This window comes from Larus michahellis, chromosome 2, assembly GCF_964199755.1.
Source record: "Larus michahellis chromosome 2, bLarMic1.1, whole genome shotgun sequence".
NCBI lineage: Eukaryota > Metazoa > Chordata > Aves > Charadriiformes > Laridae > Larus > Larus michahellis.
The window spans coordinates 23,271,090-23,297,453 of NC_133897.1; the positions used below are offsets into that span (position 1 = coordinate 23,271,090).

The window sequence follows — 26,364 nt, forward strand, 5'->3', positions numbered from 1 at the left end:
ACAGGTGAAAACTAGTCAGCTCCTTGTTAGTGTATTTTGAATTTGTGCAAAAAAGAACTCGTTAGAAATGTGGCATGTAGTACTGGCAAATTAATTACCAAGGACAATGAAAAACTGGTCCTAAAGACAGATATTGGGAAAATTGGATTTTTTTATAAGCTGCGTTTCTAAATTTTTTTCCAAACTTTCTGAGAAATGCTTCCAGGTGTAAAGAAATTAAATAGGAAAGAGCTCATCATCTGAAATGCATTAAGGAAAAGATACTTAAATTGATGACTGGCATGAGGATGATAAATGAGAAAACATTAGTCACTATTTTCACACCGTAAGGCTCATGTGGTGAAATTATCAGAGATTTAATGCAAACAAAATTATTGTTGGTTTGGTGTTTTTTTTTCACACAATGCTCAGCCAAAGTATGGAATTCAATTCCGTGCAGCAAGTGAGTTTGAGTGGAGTTTAGACAAATTCCTGGAAGAGGAATCCCTTAAGTGTTTTAACGCGATAGTCCGGAGATCACTTGGAGATTTCACAGTGCTGTGGGGTGACACTAAGGAAAAGCCAACTGGCTGTATTCCCTATTCCTTGCATTTTTCCTCTTGGACGTGGTTGCAGAGAGGCATCATGGCTACCCTGAGCCAAGGCAGAGGTTGTTACAATCTCAAATGTCTCGTAGTCACTGCCCAGGTTTCATTCTGGAGGCGCAGACCTGGCGTTACCAGGTACTTGTTGGGACAGTGTGTCTGTGTGCCAGCCCTGGGACCCTTACCCGTGCATCCTCCTCCTCCCTCAGGGCTGCCCGGCATAAACATCAGGTCCCAGAATAGCAGCATGGCTGTGAAATCTGTGGGAAAAAAAATAATTAATACGGCTTCTTGATTGAGGGTAGTTGCCATTGAGCTGTTAGCCCTGTAAATATTTGTCATTGCCAGGAGGCAGCAGTTCCAGCTGTACCTGGCCGCTTGCCGTCTGCTGTAGCGGGGATGGAGGAGGCTCAGGGCTCCACTCCAACAGATGCCAGGGCTCTTCTGCCTGATCTTGATTTGTTTGGGGCTTTCCTCTAAGGACCAAGTGGTGCAAAATGGTTTAAAAATGATCCCCATGAACTATACAGTCTCTCGTCAGTATTAGTTGCTTACCACTGCTGAAGAAAGAAGAAATGGCTGATATTATTAAAGCACAGCTTTTCAAAACCTCCGTAGGAACACACCAGTTCTTCAAAAATATTTCATCTTTTTTCTCTCCGATTTCTTTAACGCTCAGGAACTTACTTCCTTTTTCTTTTTTTGCCTGCAATTTTAAAGTAATTTAGTTTTCAAAGAAAAACCTCAGCTACTCAGCATCACATGACTCTGGTGACTGAGCAGTGGGAAAAAAACCTAAATATCACAAGATGCATAATTAAATCGCAGGCATCCTTCAGTTTCCTGAGATTTTGTCCTGGAATGTTTTCCTGATCTCAAAAGCAGCTAACATTTTAATCCTGGCTAGGGAAAGGCAATCACCCCTAATGTAATTTAATTTAATTTAGGGCTTGCAATGAAGCTAACTCATGATCAAACCGTTCGCTTTTTAATTCCATGGCAGCATAATCCATTGCTATATCATGGGCAAATTACCGATCCCAGCTCACGTATAAATATAAAATTTATTTACATAAAGCATAGACTAAAGTATCAGACAGCTACTCAAAGAATATCTGTTTTGTTCAAATTAAGAATACCGTGTGCATTGAAGAAATCCCGTGAAAACTATTATTTCGAACTAATAGGGCTCCTCAATAAATTTTTTTTGAAGAAAGGTAATGGCTGGAGAAGCGTGAAACAAGCTCTTGTTGCAGCCGAGCTCAACTGTTTCCTGAGACAGCACCATCTACATTAACTACTAGTTCCCCTTTCCCATAACAATTTCTTCTTAAAGAGGACTTTACAAAATTAAAATAGCTTTGACTGTTTTGCATAATGGCAGTTTCTTTTAACACTTCTACTTCTGTAACCAAATACAATGACTTAAATGCAACAGAGAAAAGTTCTTGAAGCAGGTTCGCAGGAGGGGTTTAGAAGCAGCTTTCTTGCCTGCTTTAATTTGACTGTCAGTTTCCAGGAATCGCAGGGTGTCTTTCCTTTTTTTTTTTTTTTGCAGCTTAAGGGTTTGGGTTTTTTATTCTGTTGCCAACCCTTTTTTCCAGGAGTTTAGCTCCTCTTTGTTCAGTAAGCCGTTCCAGCTGTAATGCCGCCCGGGAAGGCCTCCTGCGTGGCCGGGCTGCCTCTCTACTCCCCACGCTTTGCAGAGCTCGGTGCTCTTTGCGCCCGGGCCCGTGAGCTCGGTTCGGGCCTTTATCTGCTGTAATCACCTTGCACATTTACGGCTCAGCACAATAAAACCTCTGGCAGCTTGTTTTCTTGCAGGAGCATGCTCAGCCTGACAGAATACGAGTTCACTGATTTGCTCCCCTCTCAGCTTTCTGGAACATTACAGCATCTTGCCTTTCATTAATTATTTTTTATTTCTCATGAATGTAAATAAAAAATTAACCCAATATTCTTCCCAAGTCTCTGATAAGTGGGGGAAGAATAATTTTGGGGAGAAGGGGTTTTTGTTAATTGGATTGCCAAAGAGAGCACATGCTGTATGACCTTATTAATATAACGAAGGCGAGCAACGAGCCTGGTGATGCTCTGCACCCCGGTCCCATCCAGCTTCAGGGTACCAGAGCCCTTCCCAGGTGACGGAGTTACGCTGGTGGGGACGGCTTTCTCCCCGAGTAGTTCCTACCAACTCATTCCGCTCCCTAGGGAGTTTAACAGCAAAACTCCCTTTGGTTTCAGTGGTAACCACTTGTAAAATCCCACCCTGCTGTAAGGCAGAGGGAGCTGTGGGAGAAAGCACAGCAGCCATTCTCTACATGAAGAGGGAAGGGAAGATAAATGAAAAATTTGGCTTTAATGTCAAGGAAAACTGAAGTAGGCAACATGAACGTAGCAGGGTGCCCATTGATAGGGTAACTCCTGTCAATAAGGGCATGAGCACATGCACAGCACCAAGTCTCTGAAATATTTTTTCTCACATATGCAAGTGCAATTGAAACCTGGAATTACCAAGCCCATGTTAAAGTGGGACTTGATTCAGACTTGTGTCCTCAGTAGAAGTTGTGTAGTAGGCTATGTAGAAAATACTCATTTGAAAGCTTGCCAACATCCCATAGCACAATACATTTGAATAAAGGAAACAATCTGCTTTTCCACATGAGGAGAGGAATGATTTTAATTCCCCTAAATATCTCTCATTGTCAGGCAGGAGGGCTTTAGTTCACTTGTAGCTGAACCAGCTTCTCTGGGATCTTTTTATATGTGTGGCAAGAAAACTGAGCTTAAATAGTTCACTTTTGGAGGAAATAAATATCTGCCCAGAAGTGAGTGTCTTTCCTTTAAACATAAATGGAGCTAGGGTGAATGGTTCAGAGGTGGATGTATATATTTTGAATGACTGCATCTGGTCACATGAAACCCAGCCATGGTGTCCCAGCTGTGTCCCATAAAAGTAGACTTTGTGTCTTTACTTTTTAAAGATCTTTTAAGTAAGTAGATCTAATGAGGTTGATGTTTTTCATGAAAAAATGTGTAATTTCAGTCTCCTTTTAAAAGCAGAACTTAGAAGTTTTTGTACCTATAACTGGCAAAACCAGCTTGTTTGTACATTTATTCATTTTACATCCTGCTTAGGAAAACACAGTATCTATAGGCTATTTAAAAATGAAATGCAAATGGGAAGTTAGCTTTCTAAGTTTATATTTTATAACTTAATTCCACAAAATGTTCTCTGAACTTAAATATAGCAGAAGTGACTAAACATGGGATCAGGTATCTTACACAAGCTTCCAAATATTACAGAGGCTTAACCTTATGATTACAGAACAGATCAGTACAGTCAGAGGGGGAGTTCTGTCCCTTTTTTGTTACCTTACCTTGACTTGGGAGAAAAATAATGTCTGTTTGCTACAGCCAGAAAGAAACCAAGAGTGATCTGATCCTCAGTGCCTCTTCACCCAGAGCCTGGGGAAAACATGGCTCCCTTCCCTGCTGTCCCCTCCAACAGCTGCTGCAGGATGTGGGTAGGGTGATGCCTTCTGTGAGGGAAACGAGTGGGCAGCTCAAAGCACCCCCACTCCTTTCGCTCCTTCAGGCTCAGGACCTCAGCCGGGTGGTGCCCAGGGCAGGGACTCCCACCGGTGCCCTACCAGTGCAGTTCTCCGTGCTCCACTCGCAGCTCCCTGGCTCGCGCCTCCTTCCCCGATCTCTTGCAGAGCGTCTGGCAGCACCTTCTCATCACACGTTGGGAGTGCACTCCTGTAGTCACGCCTTCTTGCTTCTGTTTAGCCTGAAATATTTTTATGCTTATTACAAACTTCCCATACTGTCTTTATGAGTCTAGATGAAATACATGCTCAGTAAATGTAAAATGTCAGTAAATGGTAAAACAGTATTTATAACTGGGCTACTGACCAACCGTTAGAGCAAAACATTGAGTTATGGCGCTGTGTTGCAGCTTTACAAACGATATGGTGTCTGAACAAAGAAATCAATATGTCACAATTTTGAATTACTTGGCACCTTTTAATTTCCAGAGATCATCTTGCTTCAGATCTTGACATGCATCACTGGGTCAGACACGAAATGGGCCCCATGACGACCACTGGTTCCTGTCTTCCAGGGCTCAGTGCACTACATGCACATACCCCATACGGCAGCTCTTTCAGATCCCTGCCACTACGCGTTATGCATCCTTAGCTACAAACTAACATGCCACAAAACTGAAAACATGCAATTCAGTGCAGATAATTCAGTTTTCACGGAGGTTGAGAAAGGGAACAAATTCCAACTCCTCCAATGTGGACTGAATTTGTGGTCTCAATCTCCTCCTTGGTTAAAAGATCTTTTTTTTTTTTTCCAAAAAAACTATTGCACCACACACATTACTGAAGAGTGAGTCACACAAGAAGGAAAAAAGCGGTGCAGAGGCTGAAGCAGCATCTCTCCTGGCAGAAGATCCAGGCAGAGTGGTCTGGGGCAGTTCAGAGAGGTGCTGCTGTGTCACCTTGCTGCTGTCTGTGTCACCCTCAGGTCAGCTGTCAGCAGGATTCATTCAGTTTTTCATGATCATACCCAACAGTTATCAATAAAATCACATATCGCTTACTTGTTAAATTCTCGGTTTGCTCTTAAGCACAGCCAAGCTGAGCCTGAGTACAGCTGGAAAGCCTGAATAAATTTTCTCCAGCTGCAGGTTTCAAGTGATGATTCCTTGCTTTACAATCGCCTTTTACACACGCTCAGCTATTCGGTCAAATGCATACTCATGCAATATGCAAACATGAAATTAAAGGCTAAGGATTTTAGATGTGGGTATTTAAAATGCACATCTCCCCAGCAAATGATTATGGTACATTAAGCATCAGCATTCCTCTCGGCTGAAAATGCCTTCATACTCCCTCCCCTCTGCCCTTGGGGCTCCACAAACCCTTGTGTGCCAGTGGGCTGTCCCCCACACTGCCCCCCCCCCAGCTCCCCACACACCCCCTCACTGCTCCGGGGCCTCTGTCCTCCCCCGCTCCCTCCTGCTCTCCCCTCTGGGTCCTCCTCCCAAACACTGATACGTTTTCAGATTCCTTCAGATCTGATGGCGATGCCAAGACTGTTGAATAAAGAAGACTCAGAAATGGTGTATGTAAACCATACATTTCTAAGCTTAGTCCGTTTAGCTGGACTTGTTAACTTTGGGGCATTTCTAACAGCTCCTCACACAGAGGGTCTCTAAATAAGCACTCTGGGTGTCACAGCCCTCAAGGATAAAAATAAGGTTGATCAATCTGAAAGAAGAAAATGACCACGTGCTGCAGAAAGTCTTACCTGGGAGCTAGGTACTGAATGCCTGTTCTGAAAATAATGCTAAATATAAGAGTATTTATTGATCCCTTCTGTTCAGATGGCACTCACTTTTCCTAGGCTACATTTGGTTTTCCCCTCTACTAGACCTTAAATTCTCTCCCGACAGGCCATTGAAAGCACTGGATAATAATAAACAAAAATGTGCTTTCTCTGGAAGTACAGTAATTGAGAAGGAGACAAATACGTAAGTGGCTATCTGAGGACCATAAGAGAGATTCTGGCTTACCCAGCACACAGATTTTGCGAGAATGGCAGTATATTTGCAGAGCCTAATGAAAGTGAGCCAGGAGTGCAATCCGATCAGCAAGGCCTGTCACCGAGGCACGGGATATCAGCGCATTTACTGAAATCGAGAAGGTAATATTTAAAAGAATTGTTATTTTTAATGAATGCATGAATCACAGAGGAGATTATATTGGCATACCAAAGGACCTCACCGCGGGAATGGAGCCCTGTACCTAGCACTAGACGTTTAGAGGACAGAGAGAGAGCCGAGCTCAAGTGATGACCTGCTGGGAGAGGGAAAAATTCCCAGCACCCTCCCTCGGCCTCTGCCTGCCACCTTTCACACCCGCTGGCTGTGACACAGCCTGTCCAAGGTTTCTCGCCTTCTCCCGAGGCCGGAGATGGATTGTGCTGCCCGCGGCTGCCAGGGCTGACCCCAGTCCTGCTCCCACCACCGCCTTTCCCACCCCAGCAGGACAGTGATGCTCACATGTCAGCTGAGCTGGCTCTCAAATGTCGGCATGAGTCCCACTGTGTTTTGGCCCATTTTGGACTCTGGTCTACAACTGGTATCATTCAGACAGAAAATTACTTCAATAACAATTTACTTCCCACGGCCTTATCAGCATTAACTTCACAACGGGGCAAACAGCTTAAGAAGTACCCAATGATGGAACATGGAAAATCTGGGATTCACAGCAGATAAGTTCCTACAGAGTATTCAACAGTTTTTACTGCAGAAGAGACCAGCAGAATCAGTCTTATGTGAGAATAGGTTTAAACTGCAATCTGGGCAGTTATATTTTAACTCTTTTTAATGAGGTTAATGGCTTTTTCTCTGTTTAAGGACAGAGGTGCTGTCTTCCTTCCTCCAAACCCCTCAAATCCATGAGTTTATGGTGCTCTGTATCACTTCTGTTGTTTGCTTCGGCACCAACAAAGTAGTCTATCCCCATACATCAGCATATGATGCTTCCTTATTTTTTTATTTACTATACTCTGTCTGAATTTCAACAAAGGAAATGTAAGAATGCCCCCAAAAAATGGCTCGAGCTTTCTTCAGTGCACTGTGATCCCAAGAGGTCAGTGTGGAGCTGGGCTGTCAGGCCACCATCCTGGATCGAACTCAATAGATAATCTCCCTATCCCAAGATCAGGCCCTCATACAGCCGTCCCTTTTTTTTTCCTTCTTCCAAGTTCTCTCTGCTATTTGCTTACATCATGCATTTATTTATTTTCCTAAATTGTGTCTCTGATTTCCCATAAGCATAAACGATGCTGATTAACCACCGCAGCCCATCATGTGTATCATTAAGGATGACTCTCAACTCCACTACAGCCCCTCATTTCTATTGCTGAGTATTTTATACACACACTTCAACAAACATGTGATCCCAAATCGGATTTTTCTACAGATAAGCAGCTGGACACACCGTGCCACGCTCACTGATGGAAAGAAGTGGTTAGCTTGATACAATTACCTCAACCATCAACCACAGTGCCTGATGAGAACCCTTCCATTATGTGACATCCCTGGAGGCATATTCCCCCTTCAGCCGTGCAGGCATTTTAAGAACCGCTGGGAGCTGTAGTGTCAGTCTGCATGCTGATCTATGACGAGCAAATGTTGCTCGAACAGTTTTGGCAGTGCTGATTTACTTGCTTTGTTTGTTTGCTTGGGGTTTTAACAATAGTAATCGAAGTCTTTGCTCCTGATGTATTTGACATTGTGCCATTGGTCCACTAGGATTTGGTTGAGTGTTGTGCATTATTTTTAATTTGCATTCACAGTATGCTCTGTAATAACTCCCTCTGAATTCTAGCAATGGATGCTGTGAATTTGTATTAACAGCAGTGCTGATTTGTGCAATGTGTAGTAAAAATCTTTGCAGAATACTACTTACCGCTTCATGTGCTTTAGCATAGGAGATCAGAGTTTCCAAATAACAACAGAGACTTTTCTTAGCAAATTGTTCCTGGGTTCATCATAATGGGACGGATTTCAGCTTGGATGGAAATCATTGACACAAGCTGCTGTTGATGCCAAAACTTCACACAGTTTCAAAAAGCACTTAGGCACAATCATGGAAGAAAAATCCATGAAAGGCACCTAAACACACAGATAGCTCTGGTTCAGAAATTCCCTGAGCCGTTGATTGCTGGAAGCTGAGGAAGGATCCTAGGGACGGATCACCGCACACTTCTTCCCTAGGAGTCTGCTACTGGGCGCTGCCTGAAGAACGTGCTGGTCTAGTCTGACCCCATATGGCCTTTCTCATGGTGTCACGTTAAGAGGTCATGTTGAGAGCATTTAGGAAGAAGAATGGGGAAAAAAAAATATCTCTCCTTTCAGGTTCGCAACCTGCAAGTTTTCAGGGTCTCTGTGTTAAAATCCTCTAATTGTATCTAATTAGAATTCAGATCCTCCTCCCCCCATCAACTTCCTTCGGAAGAGCACGCACACTGGACTGCACGACAATCACGGGCATTTCAATGCCCGCGGTGCCCTTAATTGGATGAAGCCTTGCACAGTGGCTGGCAGTAGAACATTGATTTTCAGTAGTTACTGGCCTTAAGTTTGCTTATGCTACAAGATGCATTTTTGGCAATGAACGTTTATCTGCCATGGGGCAGGATCACAATTGCTAAAGAAGGGAAGCTGGTTACTCGGTTAAACTAAAGAGAGGAATCTGGGGAAGCACACACAATACATTACTCTGACAAATAAAAATCATAGCCAGTTTACAACAGTGAAAAAAAATTCTTTAAGGATGCTTTTCTTGGAGCAAAAGAGCTCTCAATGTGCAAGAAATCAGGAAAGGAAGGCAAGAGACCAGCATGCCTGAGTCGAGACCTGCTCGTCAAACTAAAAAGCAAGAAAGAGATGCACAGGCAGTGGAAGCAGGGACAGGTATCCTGGGAAGAGTACAGGGATGCTGCCCGGTTGTCTAGGGATGGGGTCAGGAAGGCCAAGGCACAGCTGGAGCTGAACATGGCAAGGGATGCAAAGAATAATAAGAAGGGCTTCTACAGGTATGTCAGCCAGAAAAGGAAGGTCAAAAAAGAGTAACCCTGTGATGAGCAAGACTGGCAAACCAGTAACAATGAACAAGGAGAAGGCTGAGATACACAACAACTTTTTTTGCCTCAGTCTTCTCTGGCAATCTCTCTCCCCACACCTCTGGAGTGGATAGACCGCAAGGCAGGGACTGGGGGAACAAAGTCCCTTCCACTGTAGGAGAAGATGAGGACCACCTGAGGAACCTGAACATACATAAGTCTATGGGATCTAATGAGATGCATCCCAGAGTTGAGGGAATTGGCTGATGTAGTTGCCAAGTCACTCTCTGTGATATTTGAAAAGTCATGGCAGTCAGGAGAAGTCCCTGGTGACTGGAAAAATACTGCACACATTTTTAAAAAGGGTAGAAAGGAGGACCCTGGGAACTATCGACCTGTCAGCTTCACCTCTGTGCCTGGGAAGATCATGGAACAGATCTTCCTAAAAGCTATTCTAAGGCACATGGAGGACAGGGAGGTGGTTCGAGACAGCCAGCATGGCTTCACCAAGGGCAAGTCCTGCCTGACCAGCCTTGTGGCCTTCTACAATGGAGTGACTACATCAGTGGACAAGGGAAGAGCTATGGATATCATCTATCTGGACTTCTGTAAGGCCTTTGACACAGTCCACCACAACATCCTGCTCCCTAAATTGGAGATTTGGTGGGTGGACTGTTCGGTGAATGAGGAATTGGTTGTATGGTCAAATCCAGGGGGTAGTGGTCGATGGCTCAATGCCCAGATGGAGACGAGTGACAAGTGGTGCCCCTCAGGGGTCTGTATTAGGACCAGTACTGTTTAGTATCTTCATTAATGACATAGACAGTGGGATCGAGTGCATCCTCAGCAAGTTTGCGATGACACCAAGCTGAGTGGTGTCAGTTGACACACCTGAGGGACAGGATGCCATACAGAGTGACCTGGACAAGCTTGAGAAGTGGGCCCATGTGAACCTCATGAGGTTCAACAAGGACAAGTGCAGGGTCTGGCACTTGGGTCAGGGCAACCCCAGTATCAATATAGGCTGGGGGATGAAGGGACTGAGAGCAGCCCTGCTGAGATGGACTTGGAGGTACTGGTGGATGAAGATCTGGACAGGAGCCGACAACGTGCTCCCACAGCCCAGAAAAGCCAACCGTATCCATACCAAAAGAAGCATGGCCAGCAGGTTGAGGGAAGTGATTCTGTCCCTCTGCTCTTGTGAGACCCCACCTGGAGTACTGCATCCAACTCTGGAGCCCTCAGCACAGGAAAGACATGGCTCTTTTGGAGCAAGTCCAGAGGAGGGCAACAAAAATGATCAGAGGGATGGAATACCTCTCCTACAAAGACAGACTGAGAGAACTGGGGTTGTTCAGCCTGGAGAAGAGAAGGCTCCAGGGAGACCTTACTGCAGCCTTCCAGGACTTAAAAGGCGCTTATAAGAAAGACGGGGACAGACTTCTTAGCAGGGCCTTTTGCAAAAGGACACGGGGTAATGGCTTTAAACTAAAAGAGGGTAGATTTAGATATAAAGAAGAAATTTTTTTACAATGAGGGTAGTGAAATACTGGCACAGGTTGTGCAGAAAGGTCATAGATGGATGGGGCTTTGAGCAACCTGATCTAGTTGAAGATGTCCCTGCTCATTGCAGGGGAGGTTTGACTAGATGACCTTTAAAGGTCCCTTCCAACCCAAACTATTCAATGATTGATTTTGTGCACAAGAGGCAAGCCCTGCTATAAGTGTGACATCTTATGAGATGCTCAGCATCTTCAAGACTTCTCCATATGCCTTGACTTCTTTCACCTTGACCTTCTCTGGAGAGTGAACAGTGCCTTACATGATGAGTTGTCACTGGCACACTTGATGAATGTCTCAAAACTGGGGTACACATAACTGCTTTTGAACACCTAATACTTCAGCTAGTTTTATGTAGACCTCAACAGACTGTTTGCTGGCTGAATGTAGTTATTACTTTAATAACACCTAATTTGTAAGTTATAGGACACACAATCCTGTCCTGAAAAAAAAATGTGAAAAACACTAAGCATAGCACACAACATGATTACTGGGCTTGGATTTTATGTTTTTATTTATTTATTTTATTTAAAGGGGGTACAGGAATGCCCTGCTTTCTGCCATTTTTGTTTTGTGAAATGATCCGGACAATTTGATGTCCTAGAGTTTGGCAGACAGCACCTCAGTTCTAGCTGTTTATCATTATTTAAATTATGTTGCCCAAAACTATGGGTAGAAATAAACGAAAAGGTTGTGAAATGCAATGAACCAATGACTTTCTCCTGGTTTGAAACATACATGTTTTGTTTTTTGGAGTTTTTTTGGTTTTGTTGGAGGTTTTTTTGCTAAAAGCACTCACATAACTTCACTAAAAATACCAAAACAGTAGCCTTGCACTAACACCTCACTCTGGAAACTCTCATGCTTTGCCACAACATGGGACTCCACTGAATATCTTTAGTACCTTTCTCTTCTTCCTAATTGTACCAGTCATCTCCTCTCCTATTTGCAATAACTAATATCCCTATGACAGCTATTGCTTAGATGAGAAGGCAGCATTAGGAAAGCATTTAATGAACATTAATTGCTTCTTAATATGATTTAACTGCTGGAAATAAGGCAGCTAAGCTAACTCCATGCGACCAGCAGCTCTACAGGCACCACTACCAGACTCCTTTCGAGATGCAATCCTGCGGACCTGGGGGGAGGAAGGGGGGCTGCAGCCATTCACAGATGATACCCAAGGCTACACTTTACTTTTCCAAATTAGCAACTAAGTAGGGTTGTAGGAACTCAGCAACAAAGTCATCATGGCACCACCTGGCTGATCAGTGATCTCTTCCTTCTGCACAAGCCAGCAATTATCAGTTCCCACTGACTTTGGAAGCTAATGGGAATCAGAGGCTGGGGGATGCTGCCAAGATGCAGCAGCTTCCAGCTGTCAGAAGGACAGGATGGGACACAGTCCCAGCGTACACTGTTCACTCTTGGTCTTTTCCTGTGTGGCATCTTTGGCACCTGTGCCTTTATCATTTTGACCCTCTACATTATGTTACCTAACACTATCACTTCTGACATGGCAAGAGAAACTTCATCTCCAAATCCAGCATTCCTAAATTTGAATCCTGATTTACCATTGATTCTCATCTCACCCTTTCGTTAGGTCACTTAACCTCTCTACTAAGCTGCTCTGCCAGGAAATTAAGGTTGGTAACACCTAGAGATATTGTCACAATCAATCAATAACTGTTTGTAAAGTTGTTGGTAAACAACAAGCACCAAGTGCCAAGTCTAATTTAAACTGATATGGTTTATAATCTTCCCATTTTCTTTGCAAGAACTTTAATATGACATAAAGATTAACCTTCTGATCTGGGAAAAAAAAAATCTCTACTGATATTATAGACTGGTGTTGGCAGCAGACCTCTAACTTGAAATACGATGTCCTCACTGACATCACTAAATTTCCCAGCTAATCCGCTGACAGTGATACTTCAGGACTCATGGGAAAACTGTATTGCAGAGGGAAATAACGGGGGGGGATAAAATCAAATCATGTTCTGGACTGCAATTCTCAGTCTTCTTTCATTCAGAGCTGAAACAGACTACCACTAGACTATCTAAAATGAAAGATTTTGTTTTACAGAGTATTTAATGGATATTATGAAATCATAGAATGATTTAGATTGGAATGGAGCTTAAAAAAATAATTTAGTCCCAACCACCCCTACCATGGGCAGGGATATCAACTAACCTGATCTAGTGGAAGGTAATAGTTATAAACCTTCAGGAGGAGCCTTCAGGCTTTACAGAGGTAACAGTGGGACTGGAATTTCTACTATCTGCTAACCAGTGAACACATACATACTTTGAAAAGCTTGACTGTTGGCCCCTACGTGTTCATATACAGTGTCAATTGGACAATAGGCCTGAAGTTGAAGTAAGTTTTTTGGAAATGGTGATGAAACACCTTAATGTTTCATGACATGTTTGATTATGATTCATGACAACCTCAAAACAGCAAGCTTCCTCAGGATTTCAAAGTCTTAACACTGTCTTTTTTTCTCTATTACAACTAAGTACTTCAAAGCCAAGAGGACAACTGAGCCGTGCTCACAGGGGGACTGTGCACTGAGCTCATATCTGCTACCCCTCAGCAACATCAACCCGCAACTGCTTCTGGCTCCCTCCTACCAGCACCCACAGCACTGCTCGCTGGGGACATCAATAAGTGCCCTAAAAAATAGAATCATAGAACGTTTTAAGTTGGAAGGGACCTTAAAGATCAACTAGTTCCAACCCCCCTGCCATGGGCAGGGACACCTCCCACTAGCCCAGGCTGCTCAAAGCCCCTTCCAGCCTGGCCTTGAACACTTCCAGGGATGAGGCATCCACAGCTTCTCTGGGCAACCTGTTCCAGTGCCTCGCCACCCTCACAGTAAAGAATTTCTTCCTGATATCTAGTCTAAATCTACCCTCTCCCTGTTTGAAGCCATTACCCCTCATAATACCCTAATAATTAGATATTCCCTGGCACAGCCTTCGACAGCTGGTGCTGTGCTCTTCCTCTGATGGACCATTGGCATGCTGCTTCTCATTGCCTGATCTAACCACTGACCAGTCACAAATTCAAGTCCCTTGTTACTTCATTTACATGGTCCCAGCAGAGCTCTTACTTTGAGGCTTTCCAGCCATTGTTTGGGAACATAAGTGCAGCTCCTAGGCTTAAGGGAATGCTTGGAGATGCAGAAAACAGAAGGATACGGAAGAATCTGCAAAAACAAGGCATCAGCTGGCTTATGACTGAAGGGCTGCTGCAAGGTGTAGCAGCAGCTTCTTCTACACACTTGCTTAATAAAGGGGGCCTAATTAATGGCACCTCATCACCTTACTAGGTTTCTCACACCAGTGTCCAGCCCTGAAAAAACATAACAACATGCACAATCATGCAAAAGGATGCAGACTTACTACAGAAACATTTCTTTATGAAAACCACTTCCAATACATTAAAAAAAAAACCCCAACTCACAAAACAAATAACACATTGAATGTCATTTATAAATAAGATACAGCGCTATTGAAGCGGCAGCAACCCCGCCGCACCAGCGCCGGGGCAGGGCGGGCTGCCCGGGCCTCCCCCGGCGGCTCCTTGCCAGGGAACCCCCGCCTCATCCCGCCGCCCCCCCCAGTTAAAGTTTGGGCAGTATTTTAACTCCCTCGCACCGCAGGGGACCTGCCCCGCCGCCTTTGCTACCCAGAAACGCCCCAAGCGGCAGCCAGCAAAGGCCGCCTGGGTCCTGCCCTCCGGCCGCGGCACCTCACCGAACCCAGCTGCCCCCCGCCGGCACCACCACCCCGGGAACCGGCGGGTAAACCGCGGGGGCAGCCCCTTGCCCGGCCACCCCCCCGCCCCGGGCACGGCGGCCGCGCCCTCCCTCCGGGGAAACCTGCCCCGGGATCGCCGCGCCGCTCGCCTGAGGGGAAAGTTCGTCGGGAAGCCCGGCCTGCCTCTGCCCGGCCCCTCAGCGAGGCGGCCGCGGTGGGAGGGGGGCTGACGGCGGCGGCGCAGGGCTGCGGCCGCCGGAACGGGCGAGGGGCGGAGCGGAGAGACCCTGTGGCTGCCATAACCGCCTCCCCCTCCCCGCAGCCTGCCTTAAATACTATGGGGCGGCCGTAGCTGCGGCGGGCGCCGCTGCCGAGCGCACCATGCGGGCTGTCATCGCCTTGGCCGCCGCGCTGGGTAGCCTGCTGCTGGGCGGCTGTCTGCTGCGCTTGGGCGGCCAGCAGCCCCTCCGCGCCAGGTAGGGCGGCCGGGGAGGAGGCGGGGGGCCTCGCCCGCTGCGGTGGGGGCTGCGGGGCGGGAGAGCCTGGAGCCAGCCAGGGAAGAAGGAGCGGGAGGCGGCGAGCCCCCCCACCTCCCCCCCAACCTCCCGGAGCGGGCCGGGGTGTCGGCGGCGTGTGAGGGATCGGCGGGGAGGAGAGCGGCGCCGCACACGCCCGACGATGTTTAATGACTGGTTTTGACAACTTTTGTTTTCCCCGTCTCGCTTGGCAGGGGCTGGGAGGAGGACGCAGGAGCGGCGGCTGTCACGCCGAAAGTGGTGCGAGCCCTCAGGTCGCCCTCGCCCTCCCCTCCTCAGGCCGGGAACAGGTAGGGGCTGCTCGCCTTCAGCCACCCAACCCCTGGAAGGGTCCCCAGCAGCAGGGCTTCGCCCTGGCTCCCATTCATTCTTCCTTTTGTTTTGGCAGCTTTTTAATCAGGGAGAGCGTTAGAGGCTTATTATACCCAGAAAATGAAAATTCATTTTGACTGTAATAAATTATTGGCTTCGTCGGTCCTCTTAATGACGGCTGTCACTCCGTCGCTGGTTTTTGAGCCCAATAAAATGTTGCGAATAGCAGTTTTGTACTGTGCAAAAAGTGTTTGCTGAATGGCATGTCCCAGGTAGCTTTTATTATTCTTTCCAGGAAGGTGGAGCTGGAGTTGGGCAATATTATTATCATTTTTCCAATGTGTATTGAGTCAAAAATATAGATTTCTCCTTTAAAATCCATAGGATGAAGGCCAGGCACACGAAGCCTTTTTCATGTTGTGTAGCATCTTACTTCACCCTTTCACTTGGTCCTGTGTCTTCATCTTTTATATCAGCGTAGATCTTTGCTTTACAGCCTCTTATTTTATACGGTGAAGTTTAATATGAAAATATTTGGTAAAATTAGCTGTGAAACGTGTTGTGTCTTAAGTGCAGGCTTCAATATTAACGACTGTGTTTTCGTGCTCTTGGGTCTTCACACACTATAGAAAAACTGATAGTGCAGAACAGGGTGGTGTAATCCATACATGAGATATTACTATGTCAGAAGTAGTTTGCAAATATTTTTGTTACTCTCTTTTATTTTATATGGCTTCATTAACATTGCTGTGCCAATGATTATATGTCAAAAACACATGATAAAAATTAGAACTTGGGAATCGGGTCTTTAATGGGAGCTGTGATGTCCTGGTTATACTGAAGTCAGTGGTGACAATGCAGCTAACCTTACTGAAGCTGCAGTCTCACCCAGTCTAGCTGAATTGGAGGTTGAAACATATGCTTTCCCTAAGTGAGTGCAAGTGACATTAGCCGTAGTAACCATTGCAGTGTACCCTAACAGTAGGTTTCATAGGTGTTTCTGATGAGAGACCCTTGTGCTCCCTGCCTCAAAATTTAGAACTTCCACAATCAGTAAGTTTATAACTTCTTTCAAAATTAGAGTTAAACAAAAGGAACAGGAACATTTGCAGAATTCTAACTGCTGTTATGTGCCTCTGTCTTGCTTCTCTTTCCTGTGCTCATTTTTTCCCTTTCTGCCTTTTTTTCCATCTTTTCCACTCCTTACAATATACTGGTTTTGCAGAATGCTCTCTGTTCTGCTTTGTTTTTTGTAGCTGTCACTCCGTTCTGCTCTCCATTCTGTTCTGTGTTACATCTGTGGCCCCCCTCTGCCCCGTCTTCTCATACTCTGCCTTTTCCCTGCTTGCCTCTGAGCTGCAGTCTCCTTCTACTCGGCTCTGCGTGCTAAACCATGGAGTCAAATTGACTAGAAATGCTGGCAGAGAGCACCTCAGAGAACAGAGTCTAGCTGCTTCCCATCTGCTGTTAGTACACTCACAACTGGAGCAAAGAAAGTGGAAGCAACACATACCGAAGAGGGCTGAAAATCCATGGCCTGTATGGGTCAGTTTTTAATCTCTGTAATAAGGCAAGTGAGCATGAGATTTTAAATACATGTTTTTCCTTAATCTACTTGGAGGATTTTGGCACCAGTTTGGAGCTAGTTTTTATCAACCTGAAATTCTATTTCTTCGTGACTAAGTGACTGCAAAAGTGTGACAAGTAAATTATTCATCAAAAAAAGTTTCATTTCACACTGGCGCTCCTATAACCGTAGTGCCTTTGGAGGGATGGCTTGCTGGCTAAATCCAGGAGAGAATGTTCTTTCTCACCTGAGTGACTGTGCTTTGTAAACTGGCCTGACAGGAGTTTGTGGTGCATGTTTGGCATAGGAGGAAGGAGAGAGGGCTGCTGGACTGACCAGGAGCTGTTACTTAATCCAGAGAGCAGCTCTGGGCAGGGAGCCACGCTGTAGGGGTTTGATCCAGGCAGCAGCTGGACTGGGCCTGGCTGAGGGCCATGCTGGAGAGATTTGATCCAGAGAGCATCTGGACTCATTCAGGAGATTCAGACCAATCCCTCAGTGATGGAGATGGATGGTCTGGTCAATAGGAATTAGATTCTAGTTTGCAGTGGGGTTTTGCTGCAGTATCCATCCATATAGCAAAAGGACAGAAGAGTCCCTCGTTGAAATAGGTTGCACAGGGGTTAGTGCATTTTTTAATCAGATAAGGCTACGTTGGTTTGTTGATGCATAAAACCAGGAACAATCTATTGGTGCAGAATTCCTGAAGTATGGTTCTCCTAAATTACCCTGATGGTTTGAATAGCATTGCTGTGTTGCTGACAGCAATGTCCTTTCCTGCGTAAGATTAAGAGGGTGTGCATGGATGTTAGGTTGGACTCTGATCCCTTCATCATTTTGATGCATTTTTCTGGAAAGCTAGGATTTTCTCACCAAATTTGGTGGGAGGATCCAGGAAAGCAAAAAGAAAAAAAACTGGGCACTGTCCTCCTTGAACTCGAAGTATAAGTAACCTAGACAATCTTCATAATCGCAAGCTAATCTTGCTTCTTATCATAATGTCCTTTGCTGTTGGAGGCATATTTGTAACCAGACATCTCCTGAAGAATCTCTAAGGCCTTATTATTCTCTTGCCTCACAATTTTGAAAGCTAATCCGTTCTTTTACTTTTGAGTAATTCTTTTAAAAGGATGAAACTGAAGGATGAAAGGATGAAAAGCAGGGGATTGGTTTGGACTGTCATAGATATTTAGGCAGCTATTATGCACAGCGATGTTTAATTAGATGGTGACCAGGCACCTAAAGTTCTCTGAGGAATGTGTCTTAGTAAATAACCTTGAAGATACGATTTGTCTCTTATAGGACATTTCTTCCCACTTTTCCTTGTTAAGTGTTAGATAACTCAAACAATGTGATGACTGCCTCTACAGTATGACTTCCAGTTTTTGTCTTGGGTTTATTTCACAGCCTACTGTGCCTGTTAGTAGGGTTTCTTACTGAAAAAAAAGGCCATTGTTAGTAAGATTTCTCTAGTAGTCCCCAAATTTATTCATGTAACCAGTATTATTTTACACCGCAATACTATGGTTCTCTGGCAAATCCTCATGTCTATGCCTCATACCATCCTCTCAGTTTTTAAGTTGTAACTGCAAGTACAGTTTAAACTTGCTTAAGCCAACAGTACAACCAAAAAAAGTAGTCTTGCACTTGTCCCAGCTTTAGACACTTGGTCCTCCCTCCCTCCCCAGCTGTGCTTGTGTCGGCATATATGTGTAGTCACAGCATTAATAGCAAAATAGAGGGCTCAGTACTGCTAGTGTTTATCAGGGGACAGTGACAATATGAAGAGGAGCTAAGTAGCGTTTTCTTTGTTATGAGGCCCAGGGTGTACCATGTTAAGCCTGGGCAGAAATTCTAGTTCCTTTTGTACTGCCCAGATAAATAATGCCAGCTCCTACAAGGAAAGTGAAAAGCACTATTTATATATACTTTATATACAAGTAATGACAAGGCAGCAGTACCCTGAAGAACTGACTGCCACTACTCTGTTATTCTGTTGGTGTCGCCAATTTTAAGGCATTTGCTTCCTACTTCCCTAACTTGCTCTCTGTCTTTGCAGGTCTAAGGCGAGCACAGTGTAGAGACTGTTGGGGTAATTGAACAGTGGGAGGAAGTGACTGAGGAGCTATGAGTAAACAAGTTAGTACTAATACAGTGTTCCATAGTGTTGGGTTCTCCAATTCCTCTCTCAGCAGCAGATCTTTATGCAGGCCTAGGGAATAAACAACTATACTTAATTAACTATGCAACAGAGACCTGTACATTCTGTCTCCTGTCAAAATATTGCATTCTAGCAGGCAGAAGGGGAAGAAGAGACAGGCTATTACCACGATTATGAACGGTAGCTTAGTATATTGCACAAATAATTTGCTATAGTTTAGATTAGTCAGCACTGGTGATCACGTCACTAATTTTACGGCTCTCTTATATTTCTTCCCTTCATTCCCAAGCGATGCATGCAGACATATTTTAGGAGTGCATTTCTAACACATGCCTCATGTATTAGTTCTGTCTTAAATGAATAGGTGTTCAGTTGAAAGCTGCTGCCAGGACACATTTATGTTCTGACAGTGGTGAAAGGTTTCCCAGCCTGTTTCTGTTTACTTGGTCCAAGTGAAACTGCTCTGTCATTCTGTCTATCGTGTACTATTGTAACATCATTTTAGTGTAAGTACCTTATTCTTTTCACTTTACCCACCATGAGACGCTGAATGTTGCTTGTCATATTACCTGTCATGCGGTTTATGGATTTTATAAATAAAAAGTATCTGATGTTATGTATAACTGTGGTGAATGCAGTGGAAGGTCTTCCAAATAATTTCAAAATGCAGCTTGTCTTAAAAACCTGATTTAGCATTCCTTAGATAAGCAAAACCTCCATGGGAACTTGAACACGGTTAGGAAGATCAGTCTCTTTCGCAGTTACTGTGATTAATGTTACAAGACAAATTCTTATTCCTATGGTTTGATAAAGCCATTTTTGTAGTCCGTTTCACCAAGCGTTTAAATTGTGTATTGCCTTATTAATCAAGGTGTTGTGAACCTTAAAAATGTCGCTATATTCTTATCATCTGATTCATTAGAAATAGTGTTAAAGACAACACTTAAGAGCACCCTTCCTAGGGAAGTATGGATTACGGGTTTTTAATAGTATTCAACTAATAGACTATGAGATTCAAATATAAATTTCTCTCTTCAAGGGAGAGATTAAGACAGAAGGTATTCAACAAACTGCATAGCGTTGTTCAGTGCCACTTTGGTGGAAGGATGTAAATGTGCAGTTTTGCACACAGAAGGTACCCTTTTTAGCTGGAGATGCTCAGCTGGAACAGGGTTCAGAGGTCTCCTGTGCTGCTTCAGGCAGACCAGAGCAGGAAGGCACAGAAAAAGTGCAACAACTGGTTCTGCTGGGCACGGTGTGAATAAAGCCAATGAGCGGGATTTTTCCTTACATTCAGTGTGGACTTAACTCTTGCTGAAATTAGGGGTGAAATTCTTGTTGCTTTCAGTGCTGCCAGGACAGTCCAGTTCTGAGCTGTTTTGAAAATCTCACCTCACATTCTTTCAGTTGTTTCCAGTTGATTTTGTGGGAATTCTGGAGGACTGGCCTTTCAGTCCTGGGCATATCTTTATATTTTGGTATAGTTCAGAGCGCTACATTTTCTTCTTCCATCTGCCTTTTTTTATTTTTCCCCTACCATTCATCCTTTTTTCATCCATCTTATCTCCATCCATTTTCCTAGCCTGTTAACTGTTTGGGGTTGAGTTTCGTTTTGTTTTTAAGGGGATTCCCTTCTTCCCTCCCTGTACCACTGCTCCTCCAGAACTCCATGTGAACTGAGGTGGCTGGCTGTCTGGTGGTTCGCTGCACTAAGGCTCCCTGTAGTCTCAGTATTGAATGCTACAGGTGCAGCAAAAGGGGCTGTGGACTTTCCATATAGTTTCTCTGTTTCTTATTCTAAAGGTGGGTGCAATCCTTGTCTTAAAGAATTTTACGGTTTAAAGAACTGCTGTCTTTCTGAGAGCGAGATATAGAATAACAACGTGCTGATAAATATGGCACATGGTCTTAATCTACTGTGGATTTATTAAAGTACAGATGGTGTACTTTCTGAGTTCCTAGAATTACCACAGCAAGTATGTGGTCCTCAAGCTGTTCGTATATGATTTTTTAAAAAACCCCCTGTTTTTCAGAGTTTGGCCAGTGAGATTGGCTTTGAGAACATCTAAAGCCTAAGGGAAATGCAGCAGATATTTCCCTGTTTCATCCATTTTATGAGTTCAAGCCAACAGAATATAACATGGTCTCCACTTCATGTTCTCATCTGGTTTAAGAGTTTGCAAAATTAGTTGAATGTAGCCTGTTATATCTGTGTTGTTAGGCATGTTATCTGATTTTGCTGCAAAAGTTTTAGTGCAGTTCTAAGTATTGAACAAAGACTGTCATCCCCTAGGTCAGGTAAATTCATTTAGTGATAAATGTTGCCTAGCATAATTGTCCTAAGTGATCGGAAATCTAATCTGAGTCTGATGTCTGCACAACTCTGAAATGAATAATGCAGTAGAAGTCTGGACTGCCCCTTGCACACCCCTTTTGTCTGAATGCAAAAATCTTTCACTCATGTGAAGCAGAGGCCACTCTGACAGTGAAACAGAAATTAAGAAATTAAACTTTTACTGGAATGAGTCATTGTTTTGCATGTCTGGCAAATAAATTGTTTTATTTTTGTATCTTTTTGCACCATATAAAGAACATTGAGTAAATTTTTTGTGGAAAAACCCACAGAAGCATTTTGGTGATCTATCTTGTGCCTGCATTACATGGATAAAGAATTTTAATTAAAATTTGTCTCTGGTTTTCCCCACACATTGTGGGGAATGGCACAGTTGTGCCATTTTCACCAATTTTTACATGTGTCATGGAAAGGGAAGGAAAGACTCCTTAGTCCTTTGTTCTTCCCTTGATGGCTGTAAAAGTGATTGTCAGGATTTAATGACAAAACAGAACAGGGATTTATTTTGCTCATTCTTTTTTATCCGACTTCTTCGTTTTTGAATTTTTCAAGTCTTGAAAGTGTGCATAAAAAAGCAATTACATATTAAAAAACGAGGCAACTTGCTTCACTTGATCTTAGTGCTATGAATTTAAAAAGAGTGAAAGTCTGTTGAGTAAAGCTTGTGTTTGGTTGAGAGAATATTTATTCACAGCCCCACTGATCTCAGGACATAAATTAACAGGAAGCGCTAAGGACCTTTTAATGATTTTCTGCACAGAGTTGAAGCCTACTTGTGAAAGAATGTTGGTTCTCCAGCGATGCAAAGGCACCTCACATGAGCAGATCTGACCTGAACCTGGTCTTCCTGGCATGTTTCCTATGTTGAAGAAGGTCTCCTTTGGCTAGCTGTGGCTCAGAAGGGCTGGGGCCACTTCTCAAATCAGCATCCAGCATAGAATGTGTTGGGTTGGAGGGGGCCTTTAAAGGTCTGCAGTAAGCAGACTTTATTGAGATCTTTTACTTTAACTAAATCAGATTGCTCAGAGCCTCATCAAGCCTGGCCTTGAATGTCTCCAGGGATGGGGCCTCCACCACCTCTCTGGGCAACCTGTTCCAGTGTCTCACCACCCTCATTGTAAAGAACTTCTTCCTAATGTCTAATCTAACCCTGCCCTGCTCTAGTTTAAAACCACTGCCCCTCGTCCTATCTCTACATGCCCTTGCAAACAGCTCCTCCCCAGCTTTCCTAGAGGCCCCCTTCGGGTACTGGAAGGTCACTATAAGGTCTCCCTGAAGCCTTCTCTTCTCCAGGCTGAACAACCCCAACTCTCTCAGCCTGTCCTCATAGGAGAGGTTCTCCAGCCCTCGGATCATCCTCGTGGCCCTCCTCTGGACCCACTCCAACAGGTCCATGTCTTTCTTGTGCTGAGGACTCCAGAGCTGGACACAGTACTCCAGGTGGGTTCTCACGAGAGCAGAGTAGAGTGGGAGAGTCACCTCTCTTGATCTGCTGGCCACAGTTCTTCTGATGCAATCGGCCTTCTGGGCTGTGAGTGCGCACTGTTGGCTCATGTCCAGCTTTTCATCCACGAGTACCCCCAAGTCCTTTTCCGCAGGGCTGCTCTCTATCACGTCACCCCCAGCCTGTATTGATAACGAGGATTGTCCTGACCCAAGTGTAGGACCTTCCACTTGGCCTGGTTGAACTTCATGAGGTTTGCACAGGCCCTCCTCTCTAGCTTGTCCATGCTTGTCAGCATCTTGATTTTCAGTTGTAATGAAAGACTTATTCGCAGCTGTAACATGCACTTGGTTTATGATATCAGTAGTTCTTTTTGTAAGGTGCTGGTTATGCAGCTAAGCTTTGCATGTGGCCATTTCTCTTACTTTAAGCTGCAGCTGCAGAAGAATTGCTTGAGCTTACTGAATTCAAGAAGCAAGAGAGAGGAAACATGATTTAGTGCTAACTAAGTTTGTTCAGGAACTGATGTTGGGTTCTTCTGTGAAAGGACCCACCTGGTTCTTTGGTGTAGACAGAAGATAAACCTGTGTGCATAAGTGATGCAGGCAGAACATTTGCTGGCACTTACTATGTAAGATCTGCTGAGTGGTTTGCTCTGAACTGTGTACTCTGAGAGCCTTCTGCCCTTACAGTTGTACGTCACTCCCTGGAAAAGAATTAGATAAGTAACTGTATGTAAAATCAACCAAGAAGCTCTCAGTAGGTAGTGCCAGCTGTTGCTATCTATTAAAGTCACTGCAGAACTAAAAGGATAGGAGTTTTACATTGTGTCGTCTTACCATTGCCCTCAACAAGGGGCATGCAGGCTGCAGACTTCCTTAGGGACTGAGTGTATACTGGGAAGAAGTTCCTGATGGTGGAAAGAAAGGGAGGGAGCTGATCTCCCTTTCTGCAGCTGTGTCCTGGGTGAATTGCTCCTATGGAGTGACTGATTCACTAGAAAATTCATGGGCAATGGAAAGAGAAGGAAAGGGCCTTTGTTCCTCTTCCTCCCCTGTGGTAGCTATGAACGTGCCAGGCAGTTCAGTAGCAAAATAAACAAGCATTTACTCTGCTCACTCTTCTTCAGTCGGTCTTCTTGTCATTTGAATTAAGATTTTCGTTGTTTAAGAAAAGGCTTAGGGGGGACCTTATCAATACCTGAAGGGAGGGCGCAAAGAGGATGGAACCAGGTTCTTCTCAGTGGTGCCCAGGGACAGGACCAGAGGCAATGGGCACCAACTGAAACACAGGAGGTTCCCTCTGAACATCAGGAAACACTTTTTCACTGTGAGGTTGATTGAACACTGGCACAGGTTGCCCAGGGACGTTGTGGAGCCTCCAGCCTTGGAGATGCTCAAAAGCCAACTGGACACAGTCCTGGGCAACTGGCTGTAGGTGGCCCTGCTTGAGCAGGAGGTTGGACCAGATGACCTCCAGGGGTCCCTTCCAACCTCAGCCACTCTGTGATTCTGTGACTTGAAATGGCATCTTTCCAAAGTAAGAGCTTCAAAATCAGCTGTCAGAAATCTTGTTCATGAGCGGTTTTAATAGACGTTTTAATAGATGAAGGCAATGGAATTTTGGTCCTTGTTAGTAAAAGGAATGATGGTTCAGAAGCAGAGTGCATAGTGTACGAAGCAGGAAGGCCCTTTCTCATTGTGTATATAGAAATGGGTCAGTTCTTCTGTGTTTCTAAGAACAGCCCAGGTTCTGTTCACTGCTGCAGCTCACACCCAGAGCGAATGACATAGCATCCATGTCTTATGTATTTCTAGTTCTGGGTTGGGCAAATGGGTTGCAGGTCCAACTGCTCCAGAAGTAGTGAATCAGTGGAAAGAACCCAAAAGGAACAGGTAAGAGGGAGAGGGGAAAATGGTGAGGAGCAAGGAAAATCAAAATGCTGGAGGACAAAACCCTCATGATAAATGAAAATACGTACAGCAGAAGGTTGATGACGGAGGAGGGTGATTGTATGAGACTGAACTGAGATACAGGGTGAACTGATGTGAATGGAATAAGACCTTGGTATCGCAGTCGTTTACTAATTTACAGCTCCATCTTCTACTGGGACTGCCAGAGCAAGAGGACCACACAGGAGTTTGGTGAAAATAAGACAACAGGAGTTAAAGATCACTGTCTGGCACTTGCCTTCATTCCTTTTACAAATATTTATTCTTACTGTGTAAATAAAGAATAAGCAAGGAAGTAAGTATTAAGCTCGAGTCAGTAAGTTAAGGTCCAAGTAGAAAGATTCACTTCACCTGTGGTATTTTCTGTACATATTATATTGGCTCTGAATATTGCATTTCATCAACAACTTCAGGAAATCACATCTGCTGAATATTTTACTGGTGAATATTTTAAATATCTTCAAAACATAATATTCAAGGGGCTTGCCATTTCATTTCTTTTTTTTAATCACATTTTCTGATTAAAGTGTAAAGGAGAAAATATAATTCAGACTATGAAATAGGGTTACTTTAAAGAATCAAATATTTTATAGTCACTAGCAGCGAACTCCCCTTTTATACAAGAGCTTGACAATAGAAGTCAATAAGATTTCTTTGGTAATGTTTTCAGCTAAATCAACCGTTATTAATCTTATCGTCATAGCAAAGTAAATGTGACAGAATTGTCAGAATTATGTTCTCTTTTTTAAAGTTTGTTGCTTTTTCTCTCCCCCCCCCTTTTTTCAACAGAACAACTGTTAATAAAAATGGAATTTACCAGTTTGAACAGGCTTCAAAATGTAAGGCAATTCAGGACAACATTTTGTCATCATCTATCAAGAAGAAAAGGTAGGTGTTTGCTGTGCTTTGTGCTTTGTTTGTTTTAAATAGAAGGGTAAAAGATTGTCCTCATTTACATAATTCTCAGTGATATGAATGTGGAGCTATACAACAGGAAACTGAATTTTTTCAACCAAAGTTTGCCCACATTTTTCCTTTCACATGAATTAGATTTATTCAAGGTTAGCAACATTTCATTCCAATATATTCACAAGAAGGTTGAACAGAATCTGTGAGGTATGATTTCATTCTTGAGTGTCTTTTTCCTGATTGGTGAACACTCCTGCTATGAGCAACCTCAGTTAAGGGATTCTTTTCAGCATATTCATCAGAGTAAGTATGGAAATGTACTAGTATAAAAACTTGCTAATTAATTGCAATCTTTATAATAACTAGTCCATAGGAAACTAATAATTCAATTTTAGATACATTGAAAAAACACCTCAAATTAATTTTGGGTCTCAACTTGCTGTTCTGCCTTTTCCCTCCTGCTTTCTAAAGTGAAAATGGGAGAAGCAGCCCATTGCTTTTGACATGTAACATTTTGCCTATATGGATGCAGCAATAAATAAAACATTGTAAATAAGAAAAGCTTCACATTAGGA

The 26,364-nt window shown here is 44.0% G+C and overlaps 1 protein-coding gene and 1 long non-coding RNA gene across 13 annotated transcripts in view; one reads left to right on the top strand and one right to left on the bottom strand.

The window, feature by feature from the left end:
• Nucleotides 1-332: 332 nt before the first annotated feature.
• Nucleotides 333-14,782, bottom strand: LOC141738722 (uncharacterized). Of its 11 annotated transcripts, none has more exons than XR_012585462.1 (8): nucleotides 14,705-14,782; nucleotides 13,995-14,148; nucleotides 8,075-8,241; nucleotides 6,172-6,288; nucleotides 4,238-4,377; nucleotides 3,965-4,126; nucleotides 955-1,144; nucleotides 333-844 (listed from the first exon to the last, which is right to left on the bottom strand). It is a non-coding gene; the product is annotated as an uncharacterized LOC141738722 (long non-coding RNA). The 11 variants fall into 11 exon arrangements; XR_012585459.1 differs by having other exon boundaries at nucleotides 8,075-8,440; XR_012585461.1 differs by having other exon boundaries at nucleotides 955-1,141; nucleotides 8,075-8,532; nucleotides 13,907-14,148; nucleotides 14,682-14,768.
• The window catches only part of ST8SIA6 (ST8 alpha-N-acetyl-neuraminide alpha-2,8-sialyltransferase 6), a 39,497-nt gene continuing 27,845 nt past the window's right edge, over nucleotides 14,713-26,364 (top strand). Inside the window, exons 1-3 of one of the 2 annotated variants that reach the window (XM_074574543.1) lie at nucleotides 14,713-15,031; nucleotides 15,286-15,381; nucleotides 25,670-25,768. In XM_074574543.1, coding sequence (XP_074430644.1) covers nucleotides 14,937-15,031; nucleotides 15,286-15,381; nucleotides 25,670-25,768 — 290 coding nt within the window. In that variant the 5' untranslated portion in view covers nucleotides 14,713-14,936. The remainder of the gene's footprint in view (nucleotides 15,032-15,285; nucleotides 15,382-25,669; nucleotides 25,769-26,364) is intronic. The other variant, XM_074574544.1, reaches the window with a different exon arrangement.